Source organism: Gossypium hirsutum, chromosome D05, assembly GCF_007990345.1.
Source record: "Gossypium hirsutum isolate 1008001.06 chromosome D05, Gossypium_hirsutum_v2.1, whole genome shotgun sequence".
NCBI classification, from domain to species: domain Eukaryota; kingdom Viridiplantae; phylum Streptophyta; class Magnoliopsida; order Malvales; family Malvaceae; genus Gossypium; species Gossypium hirsutum.
The window spans coordinates 51,486,109-51,504,643 of record NC_053441.1 but is presented as its reverse complement, the minus strand read 5'-3'; the positions used below and the strand labels follow the sequence as shown (position 1 = coordinate 51,504,643).

At 34.9% G+C, this 18,535-nt stretch overlaps 2 protein-coding genes across 4 annotated transcripts; both read left to right on the top strand.

The window, feature by feature from the left end:
* The first annotated feature begins 1,421 nt into the window (after window positions 1-1,421).
* Window positions 1,422-12,459, top strand: LOC107903820 (ATPase family AAA domain-containing protein At1g05910). Of its 3 annotated transcripts, none has more exons than XM_041092619.1 (11): window positions 1,422-1,439; window positions 3,794-4,076; window positions 5,180-5,281; window positions 5,396-7,237; window positions 7,321-7,509; window positions 7,680-7,822; window positions 8,072-8,317; window positions 9,181-9,367; window positions 10,690-10,755; window positions 10,850-11,096; window positions 11,977-12,459. In XM_041092619.1, the coding sequence occupies exons 2-11, from the start codon at window positions 3,852-3,854 to the stop codon at window positions 12,357-12,359; spliced, it is 3,630 nt and encodes a 1,209-aa protein (XP_040948553.1). In that variant the 5' UTR covers window positions 1,422-1,439; window positions 3,794-3,851; the 3' UTR covers window positions 12,360-12,459. The 3 variants fall into 3 exon arrangements, with proteins under 3 accessions (XP_040948553.1, XP_040948554.1, XP_016685479.1); XM_016829990.2 differs by lacking the exon at window positions 1,422-1,439 and adding an exon at window positions 1,977-2,193; XM_041092620.1 differs by lacking the exons at window positions 1,422-1,439; window positions 9,181-9,367; window positions 11,977-12,459 and adding an exon at window positions 1,848-2,193.
* Window positions 12,460-15,323: 2,864 nt separating this feature from the next.
* LOC107903819 (calcium-dependent protein kinase 24) lies at window positions 15,324-18,038 on the top strand. Its single transcript, XM_016829989.2, has 8 exons — window positions 15,324-16,090; window positions 16,168-16,291; window positions 16,430-16,573; window positions 16,647-16,799; window positions 16,876-16,991; window positions 17,071-17,238; window positions 17,331-17,555; window positions 17,626-18,038. The coding sequence occupies exons 1-8, from the start codon at window positions 15,557-15,559 to the stop codon at window positions 17,764-17,766; spliced, it is 1,605 nt and encodes a 534-aa protein (XP_016685478.1). The 5' UTR covers window positions 15,324-15,556; the 3' UTR covers window positions 17,767-18,038.
* The last annotated feature ends 497 nt before the right edge of the window (window positions 18,039-18,535 follow it).

The following is an 18,535-nucleotide window of genomic DNA, read 5'->3' as shown; positions in this document are numbered from 1 at the left end:
TTAATCCCTATATCCAAAATGCTCATATTTTTCGATATTTAGTATTGAATCAAAATCTACTTTCATATTCTTTTATTAGGGAACTTGTACTTTTAATTTATAGCACAATTTCTCAACAACTTTCAATTTATTTCAATTTAGTCCCTAATGTCATAAATAAACTATGTAGCTTAGTACAATTTCTAACCAAATCCTACACTTTTCACTACTTTTTAACTTAGTCCTAACATAACCCAAGCTTATTAATCAACAATTCTAATATTATTAAGCTTGATTTCACAAAAACCCATTAATGGTAACAACATATACTTAACAATTTGATAATCTAAAACTTAGGTATGATAAACTAAGCTCAAATAACCAAAATTCTATAAAAATTATGAAGAAAAGATTCAATTTACCTTACTAAATTTTGGACCGAAATGCAAAGAGAGAGAGAGAGAGAGAGAGAGAGAGAGAGAGAGAGAGAGAGAGAGAGAGAGAGAGAGAGAGAGAGAGAGAGAGAGAGAGAGAGAGAGAAAAGAATCTTTCTTTTTTCAAGCTTTGGATGGCAACAAGAAGGGAGAATGATGATATATTCTCGAATCCACTAACATTTGCTATTTATACCAAAATTAACAGCTTAATTATGCTTAATTAATCACCATTAATTGTTTAATAATATAAAGTTAGCTATAATAAAACAAGTTAATTAAGATGGATGAATATAATCATATCATCCCACTAATATACTTTAATAATAGTTAAATTACCTTAATTTCCTTAGTTTAATTACTTATTAAGTCTTAAAATATTTTCAAAATTAAAATTTAACAGTGATTGTACTTGTACAATTTAATCTCTGTAATATAATTATTAATTTTCTTGATTTAATTACTTGATCAACCACTAATATATTTTCAACTTAAACATATAAGTAAATCTATTCATATTTTCATAACACGATTTACGGAATTGAATTATGAAATTACTTTTTCCAACTTCAGTTAAAACCGGATCATTATAGGCAATAAATTTCTCGAATCGATACTGATCAAGTACATTTTAGATGCCCCTAAGCCTTGATAAAATCTTCCGCTTAAGAGTACCGGTAAGGCCAAAAGTATCTCTATTCTAGATTCTAAACTTGTTGGAAAACCCTGTAATTAACTTAGATATTGGTCGATGAGAAAATTGAAACATTGAAAGTGTTTTTTTTTTAAATTATTTTTATTAAAAAATTAAAACCTAAACTCTTCTCGTTACGGTAACTTTACCCAAATTTCTCGGTTGCTGTTAATGGTTCTCTTCCCATCAAATATAACCACCATTTACGGATATCTTTCTCTCCCTTTCGTTCACCCTCCAATTTTATTGTACGATACGAAGTTGAAGTTCTGGCCAAGATTCACCGCTGGTTGGATTCACCATAAGTAATTCTCATTTGGATAAAATATATGGTTAGTCTCTATATTCTGATAAAATTTAAGAAATCAATTCTTTCAATTATTTTGATTTAAAAGTTCCAATTCTATTATTAAAATTATAAATATTTTTTTGTCAAAATTTATCATATATAATTGACGGGAAAACCAATATATTAGGTTGTCAGATTTTTTCAAAAATTGCCAACTGAATTAAAATATATAAATTGAAAAAATAAGAAGTCTTTTTATTCTGGGCATACAAATGTCGAAAGATGCAGGAGGTGAACAAATTGAGACAATAGTTCCGATTTTTACATCACAGGGGGTGGAAGAAGGAAATCTGTGTAGCATTTATACTTTCCCAAGTGCAAAACCAACAATTATTAGCCAAACTCCACAGACTAAAACCACCGTCTTAGCGACGTCGTAAGAGGAAACGGAACCCTTTTGCTTACGTGGCAAATTTTAATTGGTTGTTTGACTTTGTAACAGAAAAATGTCATAAACAAATTTTTTATCCGTGTCAGACAGGGACCTACTTTTTAAGCTAATGGGTCCCGTTTAGGGGAAATAAGAAGTTGGGCAGGAGACTCACTGAGTCGAAACGAACATGGAGTGAACTCGTTTTCCCTTTCTAGGTTTTTGTTTATATACTTTGGAGTTTAAGGTTTGAGCTCTCATTCAAAGTCCTCGAGGTTTTAATCCCTTGTTTTTCTCACACTTTCTCGCGTTTTCTCTTCTATGTTCGAGCCTTTCATCAGCTCTTCCTAGCTAGATCTCTGATTCGGTAATCCCTTTTCCGCCTTTAATTTCCTTTTCTCTCTGTTGTTAAAAACTAAATTATTTTTATGCTTCAATTTAAATAGCAAATGTCGAAAGTAATTCGTTTTTATTAGTAAATTTGAATAATCTTTTTTTTCTTGTTTTATGTTTGTTTTATTTAGGATTTTGCATTTCGCATTTACTTGCATTTTCTCAATATTTTCCGCGGCTCTGTTTGTGTGTGTGTGTGTCTATATATACACGTACATATATCATGCAACTGCATGTGCATGTTGCTTTGTTTACTTTTGATCAATTTGTTAGTTTGTTGGTTCAATGTGAATATTTTCGAAGCAAGAACTCGAATAATTTGGAATTACCTGAGATATTTTCTTTGTTTGGTATGATCCTTTTCTCCTTGTTCTAATTAGTGTTGGGTTTCAATTTGCTATAACTGAAAGATTTCTGTTTCTCTAGGTTAGTTTTGACCTTTTTCTGGGAAAGTGAACGCTGAAGATTTTATTTAGGCCTGGTTTGTAACTTAATTGACTGTGGATAAAATTGTTCATGTACTGTACCTTAAGCTGTTCACGAAATTGTTGCATCTTAAACATGGAAATTAGATTTCACTATGTTAATTGGAGCATGTTATTGTTGAAGTTTCTAAAAACAAATGGAGGAGGAAAACTTTCAAAAATAAGATCTTGAAGGATTGAAACCCGTTTCTTTATTCTACATTACAGCCACGCTGATCTCTGTGTGGAGAAAGAATTGGATTTGTTTTAGTCAAACCTATCTTCTTTGCTTAGACTTTGAATGTATTTTGAAAGGAGAGAAGTGTTAAATGCGCTCAAGCATATAAGGTCCGAAAGTGACAACAAGCCATTTTCCTCTTTCTATTAAAGATGCCTTTATGAAAGACTGGTTCTTTGCACTGTCTGTATACTGTTCTTCTAATCTTTAGTTCCTTGTTTAAGAAGAAGTTCCTTTGCCTCTAGTAAATATCATTGGTCCCCAAACTCAATATGCTCCAAAGCAAATGTGTAACTACTAACAGGAAGTAGTATGAGTTCTAGAAGAGATGCTTTTACCATCCCATGTTCTTTTTCATCAGACCTTCAGATTTTCTTTCTTAACATTTAAAACAAAGATGTTGATGGATAATTTCATTGAATTTTCTTGTTACTCTGTTTATATAGCATCTGAAAGTCTTCTTAATGTGCAGTGTCTACCTCGAATCTGCATTATCAGCATGCTTGATTGATAAACATATACTGAGAACTAAGAATGTTCTTCAAAAATGGAATGATCTTGTCCATACAGAGCATTCTTGCTTGCATTTAGCTTAAAAAGATGGCATATTAACTTTAAAATATTCTGATTTTGTAATCTACCATGTGACAAAGGTTTTTGTTTCTAGGTAGGTAGGGACATCAAAATTGCTCATGTTTATTGAGATTATTCTTGGAAAAGTATATTTTTTATTGATAGTTGTCTAGAATCATGTGCTATTAACAATTCAATTTAAGTTGGATAAATGAAAAGTTATACATGCATGAAAATTTAGGTAAAGCCATTTGGAATCTCTTCTTCTTATCATGACTATTGCTTTTTTTCTCTTCAAGGTATAGCTACTTTTGAATATTTATGGAAGAATACAGTCATCAAAGCTAGTGTTTGCCAATGTATTCAAAAAGATCTGGTCAAGGAGATGGGCCAGTTTCTGGGCCTGTGCGCACTAGTGATAGGCTCAGGAGAAGGCCAAAAGTGTATGGCCGCACATATTTGTATTACACTCCAACCATCATTCGGACTAAGAAAAGCAAGACAAAGACAAGGACAGCAGCTTCTCGCATTGCTAAAATGTTGAGCTCGGGGGATCGGTCTGTTCGGACTTCAAAAAACAAGGCAACTCTCAGACTCTTATCTACTATATATACCATTTTGACAGTCTTTTACACAGTTTGAGGGAGAATTCTTAGCTGATGCAGTTTGAATCTTCTTTCGCCCATGTGATTATAGCATTTTTTTTAAGGATATTGCATATATTAACGCTTTGATGCGTTTGTGGCTTTTGCTATACTTCCTTTTGCTCTTTGCTTCTTGAAAAGCTGCTGCAAAGAAAATATAAAAATTAACAAGTTGAATCATAATTTTAAGATGACAACTTATTAAAATTAGACACCAAGATAACATAATTTGTCTATATGAAAGTAAGATCTTGCATTTTGTTATCTAAAGAAATAAAAAACTTCATTTATTTTTCTTGAAAATTATTGTTTAATTTCATATCCAAACATGCCTTTTGCTTTAGAAAGAATAAGCAACCGCCAAAAAGAGTTTTAGGTGATTTTCTGCTGCCATTATTAAAGCTAAGGAATGTATTAGCGGATGCTTTTATTTAGTACTGAAAACGGGTTCATTTGTTTCCTTCTACTGTATTTGCAAAAGACTATCAACAAGCACTTATTTGAAAAGCTTAGGGTTGCAGCTTGTTGAGAAACTATTTAAAATTGGAAGGACGTATTTCATCTTTGTGCCATATATATATAACCTAATGTTGTTATCTCAACCTTTGACTGCTTTCAAGGTGTATACTTCTCTTGAACCTAGGATGGTCCGTGCATTGTTGAGGTGAACCTAGTAAACTGTTTACTGGTGCTCCAACTATATTCCTAACCTGGCATAGAGCTTTTTATGTTATTAGTATGAATGCATGCATTCATTCTTTTTTGACACTTGTACATTAATTTTGTGAGGGGTATCATATTACACTCATTACAAGTTCGTTGTTCTGCAGTTTTTTAGATCAAGTTATAGATTCCTTTTTCTCGGTTATCTCAGGCATTCCTATTTGAGATTATGTTTCATGTTGGTTTTCTTGAATAAGTTGCATCTTTGTATGCTTCTTGTAATACCGCCTCTTCTTTTGAAGCTAATTGTATCAAATGATTCATTTTGTTAGTGATGTCTTGTGTTCTGAATCTGATTAATTTTTTATCTTGTTGCAGTCAGGCGCACCCAATCTTCGGCGTTCATCTAGAAAGAGGAGAGTTTCTGTGAGCCTTAACAATTTTACTGATAGTTCCGGTTCAGGGGATGAAGACATGATGGTACCTTCCAAGCATGCAATTTTTTGGAATTCAATTATTTTTCTCGGATTTGATGCCATCGTATTCACATCACAGAAATGTGTTCTGTTTCAACTTCTTGCTATTTTTTTTCAGAGATCTTCATATCAGACTTTGAGCAACCGTGTTGGTAACAGTGTAAGTCAAGATGAGTCTCCTTCTCCCAAACGCAAAAAGACCATGGAGACTACAGAAACTCCTCGGCGTGAAGGATTGCGCCCTCGTCGTTCAAAAGCAGTTGCAGTTAAGCGGATAAATTTGGATTATCATGCTGAGCAAGAGACTTCGGAGGAGAAAGTTGGTGAAGATGAAACTGAAAATGGGAATGATTTAGATGATGATGCTGCAGATGATGGTCAAAATGAGAGTGAGGGTGATGCTGAAGATGAGGGTGATGGAGAGGCTGAGGGTGAGGGTGAAGATGAAGGAGAGGATGATGATGATGATGAAGAGGGTGAAGAAGAGCAGGAAGGAAGGAGGCGGTATGATCTCCGAAATCGTGCTGATGTACGCAGGCTTTCCATGAATGAGAGCAAGCAAAGAGCCAGATCTCCACGGAGGGTTTTACATCAAGGAATGGGAACTAAGGTCAGTAGGGATGTTAGGAAGGGTGGGTCACGAGTTCATAAGGGTCATCGTCTAACAAGAACAGAGGACTCTGATGATTCTCTTCTCGTGGATGAGCTGGATCAGGGCCCTGCTATTCCTTGGGGCCGAGGTGGAAGCAAATCAGGACAACCTTGGCTTTTTGGGGGACTAGACATGCATGTGACAGCAGCATGGGGATTAAATGTTGCTGCATCTGGCTGGGGTCATCAAAGTGATGCTTTTGCTACATTGACTTCTGGGATTCAGACTGCTGGACCAAGCTCTAAAGGAGGGGCAGATATTCAACCCTTACAGATTGATGAAAGTGTAAGCTTTGATGAAATAGGTGGGCTTTCTGAATATATTGATGCTTTGAAGGAAATGGTTTTCTTTCCCTTGTTGTATCCAGATTTCTTTGCAAGTTATCACATCACCCCACCTAGGGGTGTCCTGTTGTGTGGTCCTCCTGGCACCGGTAAGACACTAATCGCCAGAGCATTAGCATGTGCTGCTTCAAAGGCAGGGCAGAAAGTCAGTTTTTACATGCGAAAGGGTGCTGATGTGCTTAGCAAGTGGGTTGGTGAGGCTGAAAGACAATTGAAACTTCTTTTTGAAGAGGCACAAAGGAATCAACCTTCCATCATTTTCTTTGATGAGATAGATGGGCTTGCTCCTGTAAGGTCTAGTAAACAAGAGCAGATTCACAATTCTATTGTGTCCACTTTGCTTGCTCTCATGGATGGTCTTGATTCCCGTGGGCAAGTTGTTTTGATTGGAGCAACCAACAGGATTGATGCTATTGATGGTGCCTTAAGACGCCCTGGGCGATTCGATCGTGAATTCAACTTTCCTTTGCCTGGTTGTGAAGCACGTGCTGAAATATTAGATATTCACACTCGGAAGTGGAAGCAACCTCCTTCTAAGGAACTTAAAATGGAACTTGCAGCTAGCTGTGTGGGATATTGTGGTGCAGATTTGAAAGCCCTATGCACTGAAGCTGCCATTCGTGCTTTCCGTGAAAAATACCCTCAAGTGTACACTAGTGATGACAAATTTCTGATAGATGTTGAGTCGGTAAAGGTTGAAAAGTATCACTTTATAGAGGCCATGTCGACAATTACTCCTGCTGCTCACAGAGGTTCTGTTGTGCAATCTAGACCATTGTCTTTGGTGGTTGCACCATGCCTGCAAAGACATCTCCAGAATGTCATGAATTATATATCTGACATATTTCCTCCCCTAACAGTGTCATCTGAGTTGACCAAGCTATCTATGCTCTCATATGGATCTGCAATTCCTCTTGTTTATAGGCCTCGGCTTCTGCTTTGTGGTGGTGATGGTGTTGGCTTGGTAAATATTTTGCATCCACTTGATTTTAGTAACTGTAATATCGAAGCTAAAAACTGAATATACTTACTGATCTAGTTCTACAGGATCATCTTGGACCTGCAGTTTTGCATGAGCTTGAGAAATTTCCTGTACATTCTCTTGGTCTTCCATCTCTGCTTTCAGATCCTAGTGCAAAGACTCCAGAGGAAGCAGTGGTGCATATATTTGGTGAAGCAAGAAGGGCAACACCGTCTATACTCTATATACCTCAGTTTAATCTATGGTGGGATACTGTGAGTGCTTCCTTTCATTGACTGACTTTTCATATCTGATTCTAATTAAATATTAGTTCAAGTGGGTGCACTTATTCAAAGGTTTATTTTTTGTTTTTGGATACTTCTTATCTACTTTGTTAGTATATTTCTGTAAAACACTTCTGAATTCAATGTTTTTGGTGTTGCAGGCACATGAACAGCTAAGGGCTGTTTTGCTTACTCTTTTAGAAGAGTTGCCTTCAGACTTACCTATATTGTTGCTTGGAACATCCTCCATTTCACTTGCTGAATTTGATGGGAATCCATATTCAATATTTCCTCAGCGTAGTGTGTATGTCTGATTAGCCCTTAAAGTAACCTCTTATGCATTTCTACCATTTTTTTTTTCTGATTTTTGGGTATCATTTTTACCATTGGGAATTAGCCGTTAAAGTAACCTCTTATGCATCAACTCCTCTGGTGATATTACTGTTTTGCCTTTACTTTATCCCATAGCTAAATCAGCATAGGTGTTTATTTACTTATATTTTGATTGATTAAAACTTAGTTGAACAGACCTGTATTTAATTTTTATTGCCAGCTATCAAGTGGACAAACCATCAACTGAAGACAGATCTTTGTTTTTTGACCATTTAATTGAAGCTGCCATGTCAGTATTGTTAGAGTTTGTGACCAAAAGGCCCAAGGAATCGGCATCTCTTCCTGAACTTCCCAAAGTGCCAAAAGTGGCAAGTGGACCAAAGGTCTCAGAATTGAAGGCCAAAGTAGAAGCTGAGCAACATGCTCTTCGCCGGTTACGGATGTGCCTTAGAGATGTTTGCAATCGGTAAGGTTACATGGTCCTATCAGGAACTATTACATTTCACATTATACTCTATAACTTAGGCCTCCAGTCTTTTTTTTGTCCCTCTACCCTTTCATCTTCCTTTCTATCACTTTCTCTTGTTAAGCATATTTCCATTGATTTGTTGGGAGTTTAGGACATTAGTTGACGGAACTGGAACTCTGGTTTTAATGTTGAGTTAGAATTTCTCAAATGGAAAAGCTATAACTAAGATTGGAAGAAGATCTAAAGGTTTCCAAAGAAATACTCGATGTAATTCTGTAGAACTGTTCTGTTGGGTGACCTTGAGAGAAATTGTGTTTTAAAGAAAATAAAAGAATTGTGAAACAATTCGAAACCCTGAGAATAGAAGAAAAGAGAGAATTGACATGCAATAAATTTGGTTTTTGTGTATCACTCCATTCAGTGTGGTTTTTGGCTCCTTCATATATCTTTGTTGGATCTTTCTAAGATGATTCAGAAATTTGTTTTGGCTCAGAAGATCTCCTTATTTGCTTGTGATTTTATATTAACTGACACTTGTTGCCTTCCCCCCCTCCCCCCTTCTTCCCCTTTATTTTTTCCTGCTTTATCTGCCAAGTTGATAGAGTTGAGAAAACCTCAGTATTTCAAAGATGACTTCTAGCATGGGCTTGTATGTTTTAATTTGTTGTTGATTGTTCTTATCGTTATAAGCCTATGTAATCAAGATATTTAGGCCTTGATCATGAACGAAAATGGGGTTATTTGGTTTTTGATTTTTTGCTGCTTATTAAATAGTTATTAAGCCTTTTAGATAATGATTGATCATGTTGCAGGATATTGTATGATAAAAGATTTAGTGCCAATGATTGATCATGTTGCAGGATATTGTATGATAAAAGATTTAGTGCCTTTCATTATCCAGTCACTGACGAGGATGCCCCAAACTACCACTCAATAATCCAGAGCCCTATGGACATTGCTACATTATTGCAGCGGGTTGACTCTGGGCAATATCTTACTTGTTCATCTTTTCTGCAAGATGTTGACCTGGTTGTAGCCAATGCAAAGGTGTGGGTCTGTCAAATTCTAGATGCGATCTATTCCAAGTTCCATTCTTTTTTAAACTTAGTTGAGCATTTACCTTGCTACTAATGGATGGTGCATTGAGCATTGTTTGGAGGGAAAACATTTTCACATGTATCATAGGAAAGAATAGGGGAAATTCGCTCACTTAGTTTTTATGATATGCTAGATAGATGCCTAGGGCTAAAAATTGTAGGATTTTAGAGTTTATTGTTATATTTAGGGGCTCAAGTTGATTGGAACTTAAGGGAAAAAGAGTGGCTGGCTGCAAGTAAAGAGATTTGGAAGAATTTTTTGCAGCAGCAAGTTTGTGGGTTTGGAACTGGTTTTAGTGCCCAATTCAATGAGAGTAATAAATTTGTGGATTGAGGGTATCTGAAGTAGTTAATAGAATGGGTAGGATCTAGGATTGACTAGTGACACCTGACAGTGAAAATGGAGCTTCTACTCTCAAGAAGGAAGAAAGAAGAAAGGGAGCATGAGATATTTGTTGACATCAAAGCCTAAAGAACCCAACATATGCAACCCCAATAGTTTTACAATTTGTTACATAACAGTATCTACTAATTATGTAAAACAACCAATTCAGAAACCAAGAAAATAAACTTTAACCCCTCTAAAATGCTATAATAATCTAAACTTGCCTCTGAGTAACATGACTAAGCAAAGGATAGAGGAATTGAGAAGTGTTCTTCTGACCATTGACAAAATGAGTCTGAATCCTAAAATATAAAATCCTAATTTCTAAGTAAAATATTGACTGTCACATGCCGTGTATTCTTGTAGTCATCTTTCACGTTTACTTGAATATTAGATATTATTTTCATGCTACTTCAAGAGATGACTTGGAAGGTCTGTTTTATTGCTGGATATAGACCATGAATGAATCTTCTACTGATGTCAGGGCTGGAATTTTATGACTAATCTTCCTGTATATAAGATGAACTACTGTGAGCTTCAGTAGTATATTTTTCCACTTGATGGGTGTGTGGAAGACAACAGACTTGAAAAATATTCATTAATAGGTTTTATGTTTGTGTTGAATGCTTTGGTTTTTAGCACTGGTTTTTTGTGTGTGTGTGTGTGTGTGCGTGTGTTTCCCCCACTGCTCTCTTTTCATTTAATCATCACAATTTTACCAAAAAACTTCTTTATCTGAATGGATACTAATGTTTTAGCAATCTAAAGTCTAAGTCTGAAAATTTGTCAAAAGACTAATGAACATCATTTGTGTTATCTTGTTCTTCTCTTGTTCCTGCCTTTCCACCTTTCCGATGCCTGATTTGCTTTGCTTTCTTGAATTGCAGGCTTATAACGGAGATGATTATAATGGTTCTAGAATTGTTAGTAGAGCTTATGAACTACGGGATTCAGTACGTTTACTCGTTCATTTGCTCTTGAATTTTATTCTCATTATTGGGGCTCATCTTTTTCATTCTTTGCATAACATTTAAAATAAACTTTCAGGTACATGGTATGCTGTCTCAGATGGACCCTTCACTGGTTGCTTATTGTGACAAAATTGCTGCCCAAGGGGGTCCAGCAAATATGCCGGATGGCATAGGTGTGTCTAGTCTCCCCTCAGTACCTGTAGTGCAGCAAGGAACCATCACTCGAGCAAGTGCCCGACTTCGAAATGTCCAGCCAGAGGCCAATCTTCAAAGTTATGAGGCTTTGAAATGGCCAAAAAAGAACGCTGATACTGCCCTTTCAGGTATTTTGATGTCTGTTATGTGTGTATACATAGATTAGCTTAGCCAGCTCTAATGTGGTGTTATGATGAGGTGGGTTTTAGGTTTTAGTTCATAACGAGAATCTATTACTAGGAATCAGATGGCATCCGATACCTGGGTAGGCATATGCTTACATTTTTATTTGAAGGGGCTTTTCCCTCCGAAAAGTTCCACTCAACCTTAATTCTCATTATTTTTGAAGTCACATCTTGGAATCAGTTAGGAATGGGAGTGTACCCATCTACTGGCTTTCAAAGCAGCTGTGCCAAGGATATATTATTAGTATTGTTTTGGTTGGTGATTTCGTTCTTTTAGTGGTAATTTTGTTTGCTGATTAATGTAGAGTATTGTAAAAGTTGAAGGTTTTGATTTATCCTATCATGGAAAGCAACTAGCACTATTTTAGAAATCTAAACTCATCATCCCATTCCATTCTCTAATTCTATTAAGTGTTTAATATGTTATTTTCACTCTTAGAATTCCTCCAACCAAAAGAGTATGATTTGTGTAAACTTATGTTACCTTGACTCTTTTATGTTCTTTTATCATATGCGGTATATATTTGGACACGAGTATAAGAGTATGATCATCTGGAGGTATTGAAGAAATTTTTTTGAGCATACTCGTGTTGGACATATCAATTTTTTACGCATGCCCTTGTTCAGTGAACATAAATGAAAACCATCCTTTTAAGCGGACATCAGCATTGGTAAAGAAAATTATAATCAAATTGTAGTTTCTTTGACCATCCTAGATTTTCTGCAGCATCTGTCACATTTGTATCACTGTTGATTCATTTCAATTATTCATCGGAAGTGTTGCGATTGCTTGACTTGACTCGTCATTTAATTTGTCCTGCAGAAGACAAATTACGGAACGTGGATTCAATACAAACAAAGCTGGCTTCTCAAACCCTAGAGGCAAATGAGAACTGTGAGAGGCTGGAGTCTAGTTTCGGAGATGGAAACCAGCAAGAAACTTGTACAGAATGGTGTGATGTAATTGATGGGAGTGGATCTAAGGAGGCTAGAATGTCGGGTGGCGAGTTTTCTAAGCAAGTAGAAACTGTAAAGCAACTGTTTGTGGAGTGGACGGAAAACTACGGGATTCCAGAGCTTGAAAGACTGTACAGTCGTATTATGAAAGGCATTTTTGAAAGTAGGGAGAAAGGAGTCGGAGATGATCCCAAGCCTTCAATTTTGAAGTTTTTAATACAATTTGCAGAGGACGAGGCAAATTTCTGATCTCATATGTCCTCTTCACATGTTTTTTCTTTTTTTTAATAGGTAGGCTGTTGTCAAGTCGTAATTTTCTCTTTTCAATCATATTAGCCAGTGGAAGCAATCTCTCTCTGCCTCAAGCCTGATATAAAATATATATGAATATCCTCATCATACTCTGCAGTTAAGCAAAATAATGCGATATATGGTTAAATTGTTAAAATATTAATCGTATAAAAGAAATTACAGAATGATATAAAGTTAATTTTTAAATGGATTCTCCTTAAAAATATATACATTATTGAATACATTCATATTTGGGGTGTTTGAAGTTGAACGAGACATCTTCGATGGTTTAGGTATTTTAATTGATCGGGTCTATGATCATGTGAGAATTCAGACAGATAGTCTTGAGGCTATTAAGGTTATTCAGAAGAGTCAAAAGGGAGGATCTAACTCGACTGTGATAAGGAGGATTTTTCACTTATTATCATAGTTTGATCATTGGAGTATTTTAGAGGGGATAATCAGGAGACTGATGGCTTGGTAGCTTGGTCAAGCTAGGGGGAAGCCATGAATTACAAATTTATGAAGTTTCCCCACTTGTTCATTATAAAAAAAAAAAAACTTATTAAATTATGTTTTAATTATTAAAATTTAAAAAGTTATTAATATAATCAATTTGTTATATTTTAATCATTAAAATTGTTAATAATATAATTAAAAGATAGTGTGACATGTTATATAGTCATTTCAAACAAAATTGAAGTCCCTAATCTAGCTATTAACAACTAATCTCGGAAACATTGTACCAAGCCTGGAGGAGGCGCTTCAAAGGTACAAAATCCTTAAGCAGTTGATGTGAAACTTCATTTCGCCAACTAACCTGCAGCAAAATTCTTCTTTATTTTCTCTTCTTTTTCTCTCCTCTCTTTCATAACCCTAGACATTACTAGTAAAATAAATCGATAATAAACGATAGGTTGATCAATAAACTGATCTCTGCTGCAAAATAAACCAAATCACCTGAAAATAACTTAACTTTTGGATTAGATGAACATAAGTAAGGGATGTATATCAGGGCTAAATCTGAGTAAGAAATAAAATTATAGTATTAATCTCAGATTTTTTAAAAAGCCACAGAACATATATATAATTTTAGCTTAATATATACGAAGCTACTTAAATTCAGCAGTTTGTACCTACTTGTTATCTATCTTTCTTTTTTTTTTTTGGATCTGGTACATAAACTTAAAAATTGTGAGTCAAGTTTGTACTTTTTATTGGTACCAGACTAATACCGTATGGGTGAAGCCAAGAATTTTTTTAGGGAGGGTCGAAATTAAATTGTAATTTTTACGATAGTAAAAATGCAATTTCATAATTTTAATAACTTATATCTTTATAATATTTAAAGAATTAAATCAATTTTTTATCATTTTATAGGGGGTCAACGTGCAATTTTACCTTTACTAATTTAAATTTTAAAAATCTTAATTCTTGTGGTTCCGGAGGATCCTACTACAGGAAAACCAGGAATGACAGAGAGCTTTCCCCCCTCTGACTCTTTGGTCTTAAGAATGCTGGTTTTAAGAATGAGTGATTGCCCTTCTCAAACCCTTACTGCCCAACCTGAGAGCGGACAACTAATGCATTCCACTTATTGAACAGGGTTCTATGGTCGGTCCGTGACCCCTAGATACCGAAGGCGTCCTTGGGGTGATCTCGTAGTTCCTACGGGGTAGAGACGATAAGGTTGGTCCATGGATTTTCCTTCATTTTGCCGCATTTTGCTCAAAGGGTTGAAGAGAGATAGTGCATCAAGCTGTTCGCAAGGGCCAACTTGATCCTCTTCCCCAGGGATCCCAGATGGGGGAACCTAGGGGAGCCGCCGACTCCAACTACTGTCCATGTACGATCTGGCCCCTACCAGTCCCCTAGATTCACCTTTAAATACCATTAGATTTTAAGTTGGAAGCCAATAGAATGTTAACACATGTCATAAAATTAATAAAAAATTTCTTGAAAATTTTAAAGAATTAAAAATAGGAATTTTTTTTATATATTTTGTATGCATAATCAACCTGAACATAATGTTGTCTGAAATCATTTGAATTTGGACAACTGTTTATCCGAATTCATTCTGAATGTTCTTTTAGTAATTTTTATTTTTATAATTTTAAAAAAATAATATTACTTTTTTTAAAAAATAAACTCATGCATTTTTATAATTTTTTAAAAATATTTTTAGAATTTATTTTAAATAAAAAACAACCTTTAGAAAACAAATTCATTATTGAAGTCAGAACAAACTAAATTAATATACATTTACCCGACCAAAATTAAATGAAAGTTAGCAATACAAATCACACATTCATGATACGAGTGTAAAAATAAATATATTTATAAAAATTGATATAAAAAAATAAATAAGATTTTAGTTAAAAAGGTAATATTATTAAAAATTATAGTGTCTTAAGTTCCAATCCATTATGTGGGTGTATTCTTATTTTTTATATAAAAAGATAAAAGTATTCTCGAAATAATATAAATTACTTTATAAGAGAATGATATTTGAGTCATTATTCAATTGAGTTAAGGGTAATTAAAGATTTAATAGTATAGATAGCAACTCATTGGAAGCTTAAAAACATTAAATTCTGTTACTTCTAATTTTTTGTATACAATAATTACTTCTGTTACCCTTAAATCAGAAAATTACGATAAGAATGATATAATGTGAGGACAAAAACAAAAAAGATTTGAGATGGAGATAGATATATAAGGAGTGGATATGTAGAAGATTGAGATGCATGCTACAAGTAGTAGAGACTAACATCTAAAAAAAGAAAAGAATTCCAAAATTTGGATGTATTGAAAACCATAATCCACGATATTTTAAACTGTCCTAAGAAAATGTCGGGGACAAATCTAACAAAAACCATCAACTTTCTTCTCAATTTCTTTCAACTTCTCTAATCATAATAATGCTAATCATTTTCATCTTTTTTACAAAAAAAACCCAAATTTAGTGGGTTTTTTTTTCTGTGCAATTTGTTAGGGTTTACAATTTTCCTTCTAAAATATTTAAAAAAAAATTATATTTCTTTCCCGGGATGTTTATGATTCCAAGATGAAACCAAACCAAACATAACAAAATCGATTGCCACGGTTCTCATTGCCGTCGTCGCCGCCATCACCGCAGCCGCCGTCTTCGTCCAATGGGAAGTTGCATATCGGCACCAAGAAAGCTAGTAGGTATAATATCAAAGAGATGCGAGTATAGATACAAAGCGAAAGGGAAGGCGAAAGCAAAAGCTGCACGTTTTTGTCAGGATGGTAATACGGGGAAATGTATAAACCTACGCACTAGGGTTTTGAAGGAATCATCGGGATACAACATCTTGGGAAGGTACAAGATGGGAAAAGAGTTGGGCAGAGGCGAGTTTGGGATCACCAACGAATGTTTCGACATAAGAACGGGCGAAGCGTACGCTTGCAAGAAGATATCCAAAGCCAAGCTGCGGACTGAGATCGACGTGGAAGACGTTCGGAGAGAAGTTGAGATCATGAAACATTTGCCTAAGCACCCAAATATTGTGGCCTTTAGGGAAGCTTTTGAAGATAAAGAAGCTGTTTATCTTGTAATGGAGCTTTGCCATGGCGGTGAACTTTTTGATAGAATCGTCGCTAAAGGTCATTATACGGAACGAGCCGCCGCTAAAGTTGTAAAAACCATTTTGGAGATTATAAAGGTAATGGTTGAATATATAATTTCATGAAAAATAGGAAATTATCTTAGAAACATGAAATTAATTTATAATATATGCAGGTCTGCCATGACCATGGAGTCATACATAGGGATTTGAAACCAGAGAATTTCTTGTTAGCAGATGGAGGTGAAACTGCCCCAATTAAAGCAATTGACTTTGGCCTATCCACATTCTATAAACCCGGTGAGCTTATGTGAACCTAAAAGGGATAATTTCATGAATGCCCCCTGTATCTTGGGGGTTGTTCTATTGTTGACCTTTCACCATCTATGAGTAATTTTCCCCTTTTAACAAAATTAAGAAAATGAATGGAATTGGCAGGTCAGCTATTCAGTGACATTGTTGGGAGTCCTTATTATATGGCTCCCGAGGTTTTAAGAAGAAACTATGGGAAAGAAGTTGATATTTGGAGTGCTGGTGTTATCCTCTATATCATGCTTTGTGGAGTTCCTCCCTTCTGGGCTGGTTGGTAAATTTTAATTCTAGGATACTGTATTTGACATGGTATTGTTGCTAAGAGTTTGAAAGGGAATTGCAGACACTGAGGAAGGCATAGCGCAAGCAATAATAAGAGGAAAGATAGACTTTGGAAGGGATCCTTGGCCTAAAGTTTCTACAGAAGCAAAGGATATTGTTAAGAGAATGCTTGATCCCAATCCTCAATCCCGGATGGCCGTTCACCAGGTTCTCGGTACGTTGTCTTATGTTACATCCATTTAATTATGTGTAAATAAAAATGTAAAATGGGCATGTTTTGTTATATGAAGAACATCCATGGATTCAAAACTTGGAAAATGGTCGAAATGTTGATCTTGGAGAAAACGTGTGTACAAGGATTAAGCAATTCTCGTTGATGAATAAGTTCAAGAAGGAAGTTCTTAGGGTAAGACCCTCCCTACCTCTATGTTTTAATATGCTGCTCTCTTGATGCAAAAATTGTGTTTAGAGGTAAAAACTTGCAGGTGGTAGCAGACAACTTGCCGAATGAACAAATCGATTCAATTACAGAGATGTTCCATATGATGGACAATGATGAAGATGGACAATTATCGTTGGAGGAGCTTAAAGATGGACTTCAAAAGCTTGGACATTCTGTTTATCATCCTGAGGTTCAAATGTTGATGCAGGCAGTAAGTTCTTTTTTAATAATAATAATAATAATAATAATAATAATAATAATAATAATATTGGAATATTATTTACATGAAAATGGTGTACGTAGGCGGACATGGATGGAAATGGAACACTGAGCTGTGATGAGTTTATAATAATGGCGGTTCACCTGCAAAGGATCGGCAACGACGAGCATTTGCATGAAGCATTTAATGTGTTCGACAAGAACCAAAGTGGTTACATCGAATTTGAAGAACTGGAACAAGCTTTGCTCCATGACAACCTTCATCCTCACCTTATCCAGAACATCATGGTCGAAATCGACAAAGATAAGGTACCTTTTCCCTTCCACTCATCGCCACCTTTACTCACTTTTTCATTAACAACAATGTTTGATTTTGTAGGATGGCAAAATCAGTTACGCAGAGTTTAAGACAATGATGCTAACAGGGATGGACTGGAAAATGGCTTCTCGACAATATTCCAGAGCATTGCTAAATGCTGTCAGCACCAAAATTTTAAGACAATCAGGCCAATTAAAATGATATGTATACAAGTGGATTTTTTCTTCATGCATTCCTCCCGCTCCAACACAATTAATCTCAAACTATAATCTGTAATTATACATAAGATTTTACTACAATTTTTTATTTTCTTTTTAAATTTTCCCACAAAATGATAGAGGAATATTGTACATCCGAAAATTGTAAGAAATTATATATTTTGTATTCTATCATATCACAAGCTACAACAATATTTAAGAAAACATTACAACGTCACACGCTTATATTTGTGACAAGTGTGTATCACATTTGAATGAGACATCAACATTTTTATATTAAAATAAATAGTTTTCATGTTCGTGTGTTGCACCTCATGGGCTGGGCTGGGTTTAATCAAAATTTTAGGCTCATTTGTTAGGCCTAGATTTAGTTCAGCCCGAAAAATGGGTTTAGACTTTTGTCCAAGTTCGACTCGGATAAAAATATTAAAACCTGGGCATGACCCGCCTATATTAATTTTTTATAAAATATAATAGATCAAAAATACTAAAAATATTAAATTAAATATTTCCCAACAAATTGAAAATAAATTTTAAAAATATGTATACTTAAATGACACTAAGATAAGTGCAACTTAATAAGCAAATGCCTCTAAAATAGTAACAAAATTAACAATAAAACAAGAGTTATACAATAACAATATAATAGTGAAATGGTAGCAAAATAGTGAAAAAACAACAAGAAAATAACAAAAAAGTAAATTTTTTACATATTTGTCCCAGACTGGGCTCAGAGTAAAAAAAACCTTACT